The sequence below is a fragment of the Nyctereutes procyonoides genome, unplaced genomic scaffold (genome assembly GCF_905146905.1).
Source record: "Nyctereutes procyonoides isolate TBG_1078 unplaced genomic scaffold, NYPRO_anot_genome, whole genome shotgun sequence".
NCBI classification, from domain to species: domain Eukaryota; kingdom Metazoa; phylum Chordata; class Mammalia; order Carnivora; family Canidae; genus Nyctereutes; species Nyctereutes procyonoides.
Window position 1 is genome coordinate 2,946,474 of NW_026575023.1, and position 14,006 is coordinate 2,960,479.

At 36.2% G+C, this 14,006-nt stretch overlaps 1 protein-coding gene across 3 annotated transcripts in view; it reads right to left on the reverse strand.

Moving 5' to 3' along the window:
• The window catches only part of CENPC (centromere protein C), an 83,434-nt gene that overhangs the window by 63,527 nt on the left and 5,901 nt on the right, over positions 1-14,006 (reverse strand). For all 3 annotated transcript variants that reach the window (XR_008666791.1, XM_055342571.1, XM_055342565.1), the window contains exons 2-5: positions 13,718-13,764; positions 7,542-7,612; positions 6,782-6,876; positions 349-427 (exon numbers count right to left, since the gene is read on the reverse strand). Coding sequence is in view for 2 of the 3 variants with exons in the window: in XM_055342571.1 (XP_055198546.1) it covers positions 349-427; positions 6,782-6,876; positions 7,542-7,612; positions 13,718-13,764 (292 nt within the window). In the remaining variant the exon portion in view is untranslated. The remainder of the gene's footprint in view (positions 1-348; positions 428-6,781; positions 6,877-7,541; positions 7,613-13,717; positions 13,765-14,006) is intronic.

Below are 14,006 nucleotides of genomic sequence, written 5' to 3' on the forward strand. Positions count from 1 at the left end.
GGATTAATTCATTTATTCATTGGGAGAGGGGAGGGAGACTAATCTATTTGAAAAGTCTTAAAACTATAGTCTATGCAATAATTTTTATTTAATGTCTCTTACCATATACTAATAATCAATGTTCTTACCACTTTAATGTCTCTTACCATATACTAATAATCAATGTTCTTACCACTAAAACAAAGGAATACTCAAAGCGTATTACTCGTGTTTAAAAAAACAAAACAAAACACTGACCACTCTGTCTACACTGACCCGTGAACCTATCACTCAAGCCAACACACGTGACACCTTCAAAATCTCCTTTTAAATGTCTAAGCAAATAACATCCATGGAGATGCCACCAACCTGATCTGTTGACACCTTCACTTTCTTTCTTCCTTGAAGAAACTGGAACTGACTTCAGATGAGATTTCTGGCACTGAGCCTAAGAGATAGACACCATTAGATCTAATAAAAATTAGTAATTCTGATTAAATACATTTGTTTTTTAAATTGGAAAAAAAGCAAGTATTTAAAAACAATAAACCAGCTGGTAGAGTTGTATACTTAAGTAACTACTTTAGAAAACAATGTGGAAGAAGAAAGAAAGAAAGAAAGAGAAAGAAAGAAAGAAAGAAAGAAAGAAAGAAAGAAAGAAAGAAAGAAAGAAAGAAAGAAAAGAAAAGAAGAAAGAAAAGAAAAGAAAAGAAAAGAAAAGAAAAGAAAAGAAAGAACAAACAAACAATGTGGCATTATCTAGTAAAGTTGAAATTTCAAATAACCTAACACAGAAACAATGCTGCTCTGGATAACAAAGAACTATTCTGATAGTAAACTGGGTAAATTATGGTATAGTCCTGTAACATCACACATTCAACAATGAAATGACTAAGACACAGCAATAAGAATAAATGACAGTTAACCACGAAAAAAAAAATCAGGTCATAGAAGTATGTCACAGTCCTATTTACATAAAGTTCAAAGTAGATACATGTGAAACTATATATATATATATATATATATATATATATATACACACATACATATATTTATATATATACATATATTTTAGAGATTCACTCAATGGAGGAATTAACATAGCAGGCCTGATCATTTAAAGCAGCTCACAGGGCAGTCCTTGGTTGGCAACTGGGGACTTGGCTTTCAGAATGTTTCCCCCATTACCAAATGATAAGGTTGTGCCTACTAGGCAGCTGCTTAGACTGTATAAAAATGTGATTTACAGTGAACATCTGCTTTTTTTTCTTCAGAGAGAACAGGATTTGGGTGGGCAGAGAGTGCCTATGTAACCAGTCCCGAATAAAAATGGGGTAAGCCTCAGAAAGCTTCCCTGGGCAGAAAGACTGTACACATTTCACTGCTGGAAGCAACACGTTTTCTGTGATCCCCACAGGTACCCTTGACATGGTTCCTCCAGACTGCTTGGTGTGTCTTTTTCCTTTCCCGATCTGGCTGTATATCCTCACTATATGCCTATAATAAATCTCAGTCACAAGTACAACTATACGATGAGTTTCAGGAGTCCTTCTAGTGAAGCACCAACATGTGGATGATAATGGGACCTGTCGACCTGTCAGAGGTAGGGGAGAAAGTGCTGAACAAATGTCAGCAACACACCCATTATGTGGTAAAATTATAAAATAAAGGAGGGGAATGATGAACAGAAAATTCAAGATAGTGGTTACCTCTGTGCAGGGAGGAGAGGTTGAAGAACAGGATCAGAAAGGGACACACTGATGCTGAAGTATGGATATTTCTTACATTGAGGGATGGGTACGTAAGTGTTCATTTATATTATTTTTAATGCTTTACATAATGCATATTTTCTTTTGTAAATCTGAAATAAATCGTCATAAATTTTAAAAATCTAGAAAAGGGAAATCTCATTCATATATTGCATATGGGGGAAAAAAACTGGTAAAGCATCTTGCAGAAAAAACTGAAAATATTTAACAATTTTTTTTCTAAGATTTTATTTATTTATTCATGAGAGACACAGAGAGAGAGGCAGAGGGCAGGCTTCATGCAGGAAGCCCGATGTGGGACTCAATCCTAGGTCTCCAGGATTACGCCCTGGGCCTAAGGCAGGCGCTCAACCACTGAGCCACCCAGGCGTCTCAATATTTAACAATTTCATTGAAACTGAAATGTGCATATCCTAGAAACTTCAGTTTACAACATGTGCATGAGGAGGCATGAACAAAAGATGCACATCACTACATCACTGTAATAATGAATTGATGGAAACAACCTAAAAATCTACCAATATGGAAATATATAAATGAGGAAGCCACTGCACTGCTGTTCAGTGAATATACTATGGAACTCAATTACATAAAGAAAACAAAAGCAAACTTTCACTATACTTTGTTCCTCTTAAAACCTCATTAGGATTTTTTAAAAATGTACAAACCCAGAAGTATGAAAAGAGAAGGGATTACATGGGACATGTCAACCAATTTTTCTTCAGTTGGAAAGCAGATCAGCAGCAAGTAATCAGTCCAGAGAGAGCAGAAACATGCTAGCAATGGAGAAAGCACAGGATACAGATTTATGTTTATGGAGAAACCCTTAAGACCATTAATTCAACATATAAGGCACCTCTAAAAGAGAGGTTCCAACTGGGACTTACAAACAGAAGAGTTGTTAAAAGTACGTATAGGAATCAGTCAGAGTCATAGTCTTTCCTTTCCCAACCCTGGCATATTAGATGTTTACTCTCTTGAGTCCCAGAATTGGAGAGCCTCTAGACTCAGACACAGCTGAAGGCAAGAGTAAAAACAGAGTTACTAAGTGAAAGCATTCAAAATGTACCTTCCCTCTGCCCCACCTGGCTGAGAAGATTTGTAGTTATCAGACTTCGAAGCAGGAGAGATTTGTCTGAAAAACCTATCAAGCCAAGTTTAAAAAGCCTGTAGATTATTATTAACACCTGGACATCTACAATGACATGGCCCAGACAGATCACAGCACAGTAAAATCTACCAAGGCACAAATTTTACTACAAAAACAGAACTTCCAACCACCATTTTAGGTTTCCACTCTTAAATATGAAGAGACCACTAAGATTCACTAGACAACTGAAAAAAAGGCTCTAGTATAAAAAGGCAACAAACAAGGTAAACAAAAAAAGGTACTTGCAGGAAACAAACTGTAAAAAGAAATCTTAATAAGAAGGGTTAAAGAAATCTAACATCAAGGAATATCATGAAATTTCAAGTAACTAAAAGCAGATGACAAGATCCTAAGATCCTAAAAGCCTGCAAGGATTAAAAAACAGTGACTCCCAAAGGATCAAGGAATCAGAATGGTACTTTCAACAGGAAGAGAAGCCTAAAAGAAAATAGAATATGCCTTTAAAAATCTGAGGGAAAATAGTTTCCAACTTAGAATTCTGTACTCACTCAAATTACCCATCATGCACATAAAATCACGGTATTTTCAAATTTTTAAGGTCTTAAATTATCAGGAAGCAACTAAATGAGGAGGACCACTAAAAACAGGGCAAGAAAAAAGGGAGTATTTGGAATCCAAGAAATATGAACTGCATTACTAGAGAAAAGAGAAGGGACTCTCTGGATAATAAAGGAAAATCACATGGCAACACCTATCTCACAGGCCTAAGGGTAGTCAAGAGCAAAAAACAAAGAGCAGAGAGATGTAGAAAGGACATTTCAGGAAAAAACTGAAAATGACAAATTACTCGAGTCTACATACACTAAGAAGATATTTATAATCTTGCCACAAAAACTCATGATAAATTAGAAACAGGTGCACAAACGGTTAAACACGCTATGGTACAACCACACCATAAAATATCACTCAACAATAAAAAGAAATAAATGACTGATACACACAAAAACCTGCATAAACTTCCTAAGAATTATCCTGAGTGGAAAAATCAATTTTAGAAAGTTATACACATATAACTCCATTTAACTAACATTCTCAAAATAACAAAATTGTAGAAATACAGATTAGAGGTTTCAGGGGTTAAGGAGGGGGTTAGGGCCAGAGAAAAGTAAGTGTTGCTATAGTGGTCCTGTAGTGATGGAATTGTTCCATACCTTGCCTGTATCAATGTCAGTACCCTGGTTGTGACACTCCAACTACAGTTTTGCAAGACCATTACCTTTAGAGGAATCTAGGTAAAAGTACATAGGTTTGCAACCCTTTATTTCTTATAGTGGCTTGTAAATCTATAATTATCTTAAAAGCTTAATTTTAAAAAGTTAATAGAGTTCCCAAAATCTTTCTATAGGGTAAAAAGAAACTTTATCTCCTTTTAGGCAGCTTGGATTGAAATGAACAGATTCCTACTCTCAAGGACTGAGCTGGGTCAGTCTGGGATGAAACTGTAGTGAGACTCAGTCTATTTGTAGTCTGCTCTGTTCTTCAGAATGAGGTCTTCTGGGAAACTGAGAGCCAGGAGAGTCACCTTAGAAATACTGGGAGACATTCAGTCTCATCCTCTGGGGGTTCTTGTTCAACTTTTTAGCCTCTTACTTCCAACTGCTTCAAAATATGGCAAATGCCTACTTGTGGTGGGACCTTTTCCTATGACAGGATTTTCCCTTCTTAGCATAGATAGACTATATATCTCACTCCATTTTTCTGGCCCAGGATTCTGCACCACCCCCAGAACTTACAATTGTTCTCTAAAGGAAAAGGGCCTAGCCATTTGGAATATCCCTGGGATCCAGCTTGCCATGCCATCCCAGCATAGCTGACAAAAGTGGTCCTTTCCCACAGTAGACTCTTTCTGTGTGAGCCAGCATAAAATCCTCAGTTTTTGCACCAAATGAGCCAATACTCTCAGGAAAGAAAATGACGGGATCCCTGGGTGGCGCAGCGGTTTGGCGCCTGCCTTTGGCCCAGGGCGCGATCCTGGAGACCCGGGATCGAATCCCACGTCGGGCTCCCGGTGCATGGAGCCTGCTTCTCCCTCTGCCTGTGTCTCTGCCTCTCTCTCTCTCATTCTATGTGACTATCTATATATCTATTCTATAAATAGAAATTTAAAAAAAAAAAAAAAAGGAAAGAAAATGACTAATAATCATCAACTTATCTTCCAGATTCTTCTCTTTGGAATTTTATCTAGCCTTTGTTCTTTCCATAGCTCTCCATGTCTCTAAAAATAGGATTTATTTGCATTTCATTCTTTTTCTTTAACCAACTTTTACAGAAGAAATGTTGGTCCACTGCAATCTGTCACATCCTACCTAGCAGTGAAACCTCTAGCATAACTTTCATACCAAAGCCCTACAAGAACATTCTGAGAAAATAAAAGATAATACTGTTCCTGAACATAGATGTAAATACCTCAAATATTAGCAAACCAAATCAAGAAAGGTTAATACTTTATGACCAAACCAAATACATCCCAGAAATTTTAAAGTTGATTCAACTGTTAAAAATCAGTATTATATAATTTACCACAAAGATCTCTCAATTCTGAAAGAACTGGATCTTCATGCAACCAAAGGCTATATAAAGTTGATCCGTGAACAAAGGCTTGAATAAGTGAGGATCCACTTATTCACAATTTTTTGTAATAAATGTAGTACTATAAATGTATTTCCTCTTCCTTATAACTTTCTTAACATTTTCTTTTCTCTAGCTCATTTATTTTTCTTTACAAGATGTATTTATCTATTTTAGAGACAGAGCAGGTGAGGGGTAGGGGAAGGGGACAGAGGATCTCAAGAAGATCCCGTGCTGAGCACAGAGCCCAATGTGGGGGTCAATCTCACAACTCTGAGATCACAACATGAGCCAAAACCAAGAGTCAGTCATTTAACCAATTGCACCACCCAAGTGCCTCTCTAGCTTACTTTACTCTAAGAATATAGTATATGATAGCTATATAACATACAAAATATGCATTAACTGTTTATGTTATCAGTAAAGTTTCTGGTCAATAGCAGACTATTAGTAGTTAAGTGTTTGGGGAGTCTAAAGTTGTACGTGGATTTTCAACTGCATTGGTGAGTTAGCAACCCTAACCTCTGTGTTGTTCAAGGATCAATTGTATAATTAAGTGTTTACAGAAATTTATAGTGAATGTTATTTATAGCACTACATATTTTTTCCCTCCAATTTGTACTGTACTTTTGAATAACATGTCTTTATTCATTAGCTTTACAAACTCTATTTGAAAGTTCGCTTTTTGTACAGTTAAGTCAACTTATCCTCTTAAAATATAATCTATAAAAGATTGATTCTCCTTATAGCAATAGAGTAACTTTGGTTCTCAGAAAATAACAAAATCTGCCACCTTGAATTGGGAACTTCAGCACTGCCCACTTTTCTAAAAATCTAATTTAACTACTATTTTAGGAGAGGTGAAAAATGATTGTGCTATGATTTGATAATTCTATACCCAGACCTCTGATTTCAAACACAGGAAACGTCAAGTCAAAACTTTCACAGAAGTGCAGCCCGGGTGGCTCAGCGGTTTAGCGCTGCCTTCAGCCCACGGTGTGATCCTGGAGACCTGGGATCAAGTCCCGCATTGGGCTCCCTGCATGGAGCCTGCTTCTCCCTCTGCCTGTGTCTGTGCCTCTCTCTCTCTCTGTCTCTCATGAATAAATAAATAAAATCGTAAAAAAAAAAAAAAGTTTGTCACAGAATCTCTCTAAATTGTAAAAAAGTCAATGGGAATATAGGATTCCCTTTTAAGAATAAGACTTACAAACAACTAAAATAGGAACAACTATATTGTGTAACACTTCATTCATTAAAATATTAAAGCTGTACTAGCTCTTTTTTCACTTACCTCTTTGCTTGGTGACTGAATACAAATGTCTCCTGTTTTAGGTGTTGAAAAAAGCACTGATTTTGTAGAGTTTGTGCTAAAATCATTAGCAAAACCTTTTAAAAAAGCAAAAAAAAAAATTTAATAAATATGCTATCAAATCTTTTGGTTACTACATGAAACGTGAAGAAGTTTGTTGACTCTTTAAGTACAATTAGTTAAAAATTAAGTACAGACATCATTTCAAGTGTTCCTAAAAGGTATCAGGAACTGAAAAAGGCAAACAACATTCCTGAAGAAATGTGTGCCAGCTCTTCAGAGCTTATATAAAATAAATATTTTTTTCACTATCTATGTCTGTTTCTTTGATCTATTATTTCAATACATTCTGATGCTGACCAGCACTTCAAAAAGTTTTTGTCATAATTCACTGTTTCTGTAGAAAGAACTGCAAATCATCAAATATTCTCTCTTAGGGATCCTAAGAACCCTGCACATTTATTCCCATTACATGAAATACTTCCTTTTTTGTATAATAATTATTTATGGACTCCCACAGTACAGGAATCTAGTGTGAACTAAAAGAAATGACAAATTATTCTCATGTTTGTATTATAACAAAAGGTACATAAAGGATTGCTCGTGTACTCAAAATTTCTGGGAAAATATTTTACTTATATTTAAATGTTAGAAGAACACACTTGCTGAATTTAGTATCAATACGACAAATTTATATTTTCATCCAACCCAACCATCAAATTCCAACTCGAAGACACCTTACTTTTTTCTTCAAAACAGTCTTGTAAGATTTCCAGTATGTTCTGGCCTTCCTTCGTATTAATGGCAGGGGCTCTAATAAAAGAAGAAATGAAGGGAAAATGTTACACATCATTTCCAGAAGATATGTGCTATTTGTGTTACCATCTACTTTGAAAATTTCATATCTCATTATAAAATGCTATTTTACTTAATGGAAAAATATCATCTTTACTATCTAAGGACAAAACAAGTATTTGAGAGTCCAAGAGTTTCCAGAAAAATATCTGAAAGCAGTATGTCATTATCTCCATTAACAATTAGATTCCTTGTTATCTAGGAAGGAGCCACATCTAAAGCCATTTTAGACTACTACTATATCTAAAGAATATAAATTTTTTGTAACAAATTTAATCAGTACTAAAACACTTCTTTAAGAAAAACTCTCTGGGGGCACTTGGGTGGCTCAGTGGTTGACTGTTTGCCTTTGGCTCAGGTCCCTCCCCCACTGGGAGCCGGCTTCTCCCTCTGCCTATGTCTCTGCCTCTTTGTATCTCTCAATATTAAATATTTTAAAAATAAAAATTAAAAAAAAAACCTCTGTTCATTGGTCCTAACAGTTCCAAGTAACAGTCTTCCCTTCAAGTTCTCAAATGTACTTTTGATTTAATATTATTAACCTTAACAGAAGCTTATGAATCAGTATAAAATTTTAATTGTAGTTTCACATGCAATTGTAAGAAATAATATAGAGGAAATCTCTTGTTCACTTTATTTAGTTTCCCCCAGTGGTAACATTTTTTAAAACTATACTATACTACCATAACCAGGACACTGGTATCAATACAATCTACTAATCTTATTTAGATTTCTCCAGGTCGGGATCCCTGGGTGGCGCAGCGGTTTAGCGCCTGCCTTTGGCCCGGGGCACGATCCTGGAGACCCGGGATCGAATCCCACGTCGGGCTCCCGGTGCATGGAGCCTGCTTCTCCCTCTGCCTGTGTCTCTGCCTCTCTCTCTCATTCTGTGTGACTATCATAAATAAATAAAAATTAAAAAAAATAAAAAAAAAATAAAAAAAAAAAAAGATTTCTCCAGGTCTACATATACAGTTGACCCTTGAACAATACGGGTTTGAACTGCATGGGTCCACTCATAGATTTTTTTTCAGTAAACATAAAACAGCACAATTTTTTGGAGATTTGCAACAATTTGAAAAAACCCAGAGATGAACCACACAACCTATGAATATGAAAAAAATTTAACAAAAAGTTAGGTATGTCATGAATGCATAAAATACATGTATATACTAGTCTATTTTATCATTTACTACCATAAAATACGAATCTATTATTAGAAATCAAAATTTATCAAAATTTAGACACACAGAACATACATGGTGCTATTTGTAGTCAAGAGATATAAACAAATGCAAAGATACAGTATTAAATCATAACTGTACAAAATTAACTGTAGAGCATGCCATACTACTGTAATAATTTTATTGCTACTATTGCCTGCTGCTATTGTGGTGAGCTCAAGTATTAGTGAGAATCCCCTTAAAATGTCATCTAACACTAATCATCTCTGAGGGTTCATCTTCTCCAATAAATCATGTATTGCAGTAAAAAGTGATCTCTCGCAGTTCTCCCAGTTTTCATTATGTTTAGTCCATTACCATAAACCCTAAATAACACATGGGGATCCAATGAGGTACCACAAGTGATGCTGGAAGTGCTCTCAAGAAACAGAGAGATGTCATGACATTACAAGAAAAAGCTGAATTACTTGACATATACCATAGACTGAAGTCTGCAGCTGTGGTTGCCTACCATTTCAAGATAAATAAATACAGCATAAGGACTATTGTAAAAAAAGAAAAGGAAATTTGTGAAGTTATCTTTGCAGCTGTACCAGCAGGTACAAAACCTTGCATTTTGAAAAATATCTTTCTATCTTATACTGAAAATGCAGCTTTTATGTGGAAGGTGTAAAGACTCTATAATGGTTTGAGAAAAAACAAAGACTATTATGACAACTTAAAGCAAAAGGAAGGTGAAGGATCTAAAGCTGGAGAATTTAATGCCAGCAAAGGATGATTTGACAATTCAGAATGGAAGTTGGCTTTAAAAAAGTTAAAATAACAGGAAAAGAACCTTCTGCCGAACAAGAGGCAGCAGACAAGTTCCCAAATGCCACAGCTCAGGTCATAACCTGAGGGTCGTAAGATTGAGTCCTGCACCACTGCACGAAGTGTGGAGTCTGCTTAAGATTCTGTCTTGCTGCACTGGGTGGGGCAATGGTTGAGTGTCTGCCTTTGGCTCAGGTTGTGATCCTGGGGTCTTGGGATCAAGTCCCACACAGCCTCCCTGGAGGGAGTCACCTTCTCCCTCTGCCTATGTCTCTGCCTCTCTCTGTATGTCTCTCATGAATAAATGCCTAAAATCTTAAAAAAAAAAAAAAAAAAAAAGTTCTCTCTCTCCCCCTCTGCCTATCCACTGCCCCCACCACTGTCGCACTCTCAAAAAAAAAAAAAAAAAATCACTGAAGAGGCACCTGGATAGTCAGTTGGTTGGGCATCCAACTTTTGATTTTAGCTCAGGTTATGATCTCAGGGTCTTAGGATTCAGCCCTGTATCAGGCTCACTGCTCAACAGCGAGTCTGCTTATCTCCCACTCTCTGCCCCTCCTCCTGCTCATGCTTTCTCTCTCTCCCTCCCTCTAAAACAAACAAATCTATTTAAAAAAAAAAAAAAAGGAAATCACTGAGAAAATACATCCGCTTAAACATTTTAATGCAGAGAAAACTGTCCTATTCTAGAAAAAAAAAATGCCACAAAGGACATTTATTAGTAAGAAAAAGAAGCAAGCACCAGGATTTAAGAGAAAGAAGGATAGGCTAACTGTACTGTTTTGTGCAAACGCATTCAGGTTTATAATCAGGACTATCTACAAAGCTGCCAAACCCCAGTTTTAAAGGGAAAAGATAAACACCAGCTGCCAGATTTGGGGTTGTACTATACCAAGATAGCTGGGCAATAAGAAGCCTTCTTCTGGACTGGTTATATCCATGCTTTGTCCCTAAAGTCATTAAGTACTCTGCCAGTAAGGGACTATCTTTTAAAGTTCTGATATTGAACCATGTCACTGGCCACCCAGAACCCCAGGAGTTCAACACTGAAGGGGAGTCAAAATGGTATACTTGCCCCCAACATGATGTGTCTAATTCAGCCTCTAGATTAGGGAGTCATAGGGCCTTTAAGACTCACTACACATGGTTCTCTAGGGAAAAGACTATCAACGCAATGGAACAGAAACCCAACAGAGAGATTATGAAAGTCTGGAAGGATTACAGCATTGAAGATACCATTATTGTTATAGAAAACACTATGAAAACCATCAAGCCCAAAGCAACAAATTCCTATTGGAGAAAACTGTGTGCAGATGTTGTACATGACCTCACAGGATTTATGACAGAGCCAGTCAAGAAAATCAAGAAAGAGATGGTGGATATGGGGGAAAAGGAAGGAAGGAAGGAAGGAAGGAAGGAGGAAGGGAGGAGGAAGGGAGGGGGGGAGGGAGGGAGGGAGGGAGAGAGGAGAGAGAGAGGAGAGAGGAAGGAAGAAAGAAAGAAAGAAAGAAAAGAAAGAAGAAAGAAAAGAAAGAAAGAAAGAAAAAGAAAAGAAAAAAAGAAAAAGAAAAAGAAAAAGAAAAAGAAAAAGAAAAGAAAAAGAAAAGAAAAGAAAAGAAAAGAAAAGAAAAGAAAAGAAAAGAAAAGAAAAGAAAAAAGGGATCCCTGGGTGGCGCAGCGGTTTGGCGCCTGCCTTTGGCCCAGGGCGTGATCCTGGAGACCCGGGATGGAATCCCACATCGGGCTCCCGGTGCATGGAGCCTGCTTCTCCCTCTGCCTGTGTCTCTGCCTCTCTCTCTTTCTCTCTCTGTGACTATCATAAATAAATAAAATGAAATGAAATGAAAAGAAAAGAAAAGAAAAGAAAAGAAAAGAAAAGAAAAGAAAAGAAAAGAAAAGAAAAGAAAAAAGAAAAAGGTGGGAGGTGAAGGGTTTTAAGATAAGGATCTTGGAGAAATTCAAGAGCTAATAGATATTACACCAGAGGAATCAAAAGAAGATGACTTTATGGATATCAGCACTTCTAAACCAGTACCAAAAGGTGTAGCAGAAGATGTAGAAGCACTGCCACAAAACAAATTGACATTAGACAATCTGATAGACGGTTCCAATTATTCAAAACTGCTTTTGACTTCTTTTATGACATAGATCTTCTATGATACAGGAATACAGACACTCAAGGTAAACAGCAGGACTGGTACCATATAAAACCAATTTTAGAGAAATTAAAAAGCAAAAGTCAGATAGAAATTACGATGTATTTGCATAAAGTTATACCAAGTATGCCGGCCTCTCCTGCCTCCCCTTTTACCTCGTCCACCTCTTCTGCTTCGGCCACACCTGAAACAAGAAGATCATCTCAACTCTTTCTCCTTCTCCTCAGCCTACTCAATATGAAGAAGATGAGGATGAAGATCTTTATGATGATCCACTTCCACTTAATGAATAGTAAATAATCAGCATGCCATATAATTAAAATAAACTGTATATGTGTCTTCATGTGACATCTTGTAACTATATAGCAAGAAATGTATGAAGCATTTTATGTAATTGTCATCATCATGGTCTAAGTATTTGTTGTGTAGAACATCATGCACAAAACTGCATGGAAGTGGGTAGCCTATCCTTACGTAGGCATAAGGTGAATGATATTTAATATAAAATTAATCATGTTATCGTACTGACTTGCAACTTTCCTTTCAAAGAATTATATTACCATACAATATATCTCTCATTACAGGTAAGTGGTTTTATAAAAGTGTTAAGAATGTTTCCAACTCCATATCATACTCCATACTATAATACTGTATGCCATAAAAATTTCGTAACAATTCATTCATTAGTGTATAGACTAGGTTACCATGAAACAATCGTATCAATTATACCACACTACCATAAAGCAATCATACTGCTGCTTTTTTATCACTACCTACACTACTATACCTACTATAAATAAGAATTTCTTTTCCACATTTTTTCATATTTGATGTCTACTGCTAATAACATATATAACATCTACAGTATTTTGTACCTTGTAAGACTCTATGCACATAATGATATGCATATGCATTAATATGCACATGATAGATGATTCCTCTTGTAAACAGACAACATAAACTTGCAGCATCAATAGAGTGCAGTACTGTAAATGTATTTTCTCTTCCTTATGATTTTCTTAATAACATTTTCTATTTCCTAGCCTATTTTATTGTAGAATACAGTATATAATATACAGCATACAAAGTATGTGATGACTATTTATGTTATTGGTAAGGATTCCAGGCAACAGTAGGCTGTTAGAAGTTTTAGGGGAGTCAAAAATTATACAAGAATTTTCAACTGTGTAGGGGTCAGCAATCCTAACCCCTGAGTTGTTCAAGGGTCAACTGTATTCATTGTGTTTATGTTCATACTTAGTACTGTGCAACTGATCATATCTGTAGGTCCAGATATCACCATCAGTCAAGATCTGTACAGTTCCACACCACAAAGATTTTCTATTGCCCTTTTATAACGTACACCCACGTTTTCTTTTAGCCCTACCAAATAAGCTGCATCTTTGTAATACTACCATTCACGTCCACTTTATAGAGTGCTTTCCCCATGGTTGTCATTTAGTCAGAATTAAGACTGCTTCTTCCTGATCCATAATTTACCAGGTAAATTTCTGTCTTCTCACTGCCACTGGGGTCAATACACTGCCTGCATTAACATTTCTGTTAATAAAAAATCACTAAGTAGACTATACTTAATCAGTGGGCACAGAAATCATTATGCTAGACAGAAGTAATTTTTCCCTTCTTCATTTAAAAATTACTTTCTGAAAATGGAAATAAAAATGACCTTAAAAACTTAAATATACAGACGCCTGGGTGGCTCAGCAGTTGAACATCTGCCTTCCGCTCAGGTCATGATCCCAGATCAGGGATCGAGTCCCACATCTGGCTCCTTGCATGGAGCCTGCTTCTCCCTCTGCCTGTGTCTCTGCCTCTATCTTTCTCTGTGTCTCTCATGAAGAACTAAATAAAATCTTAAAAAAAAAAAAAAAAAGTTTAAATATATAACTCACCTGGAAGGTCGGCAAAATCTTCTTCTATAGTCATTTTTGAGATGATCCTAAAAGAAAAGTGAATCATCAAACTGGTGAAAATATATTCATTCAGCAAGTTTTGCCAAATGCCCATTATATTACTATAAAAAGGAATTTGGATCACCTCATATCCACTACTAAAAAAAAAAACAAAAAACAAAAAAACCTCTAATTAATACCTTCAAGAGAGTTTGAAATACTGAACTCATAAAACAAAAGTGGTATACTATAAACACTAAATAGAGACCAAGAAAAACTCTTAATAATT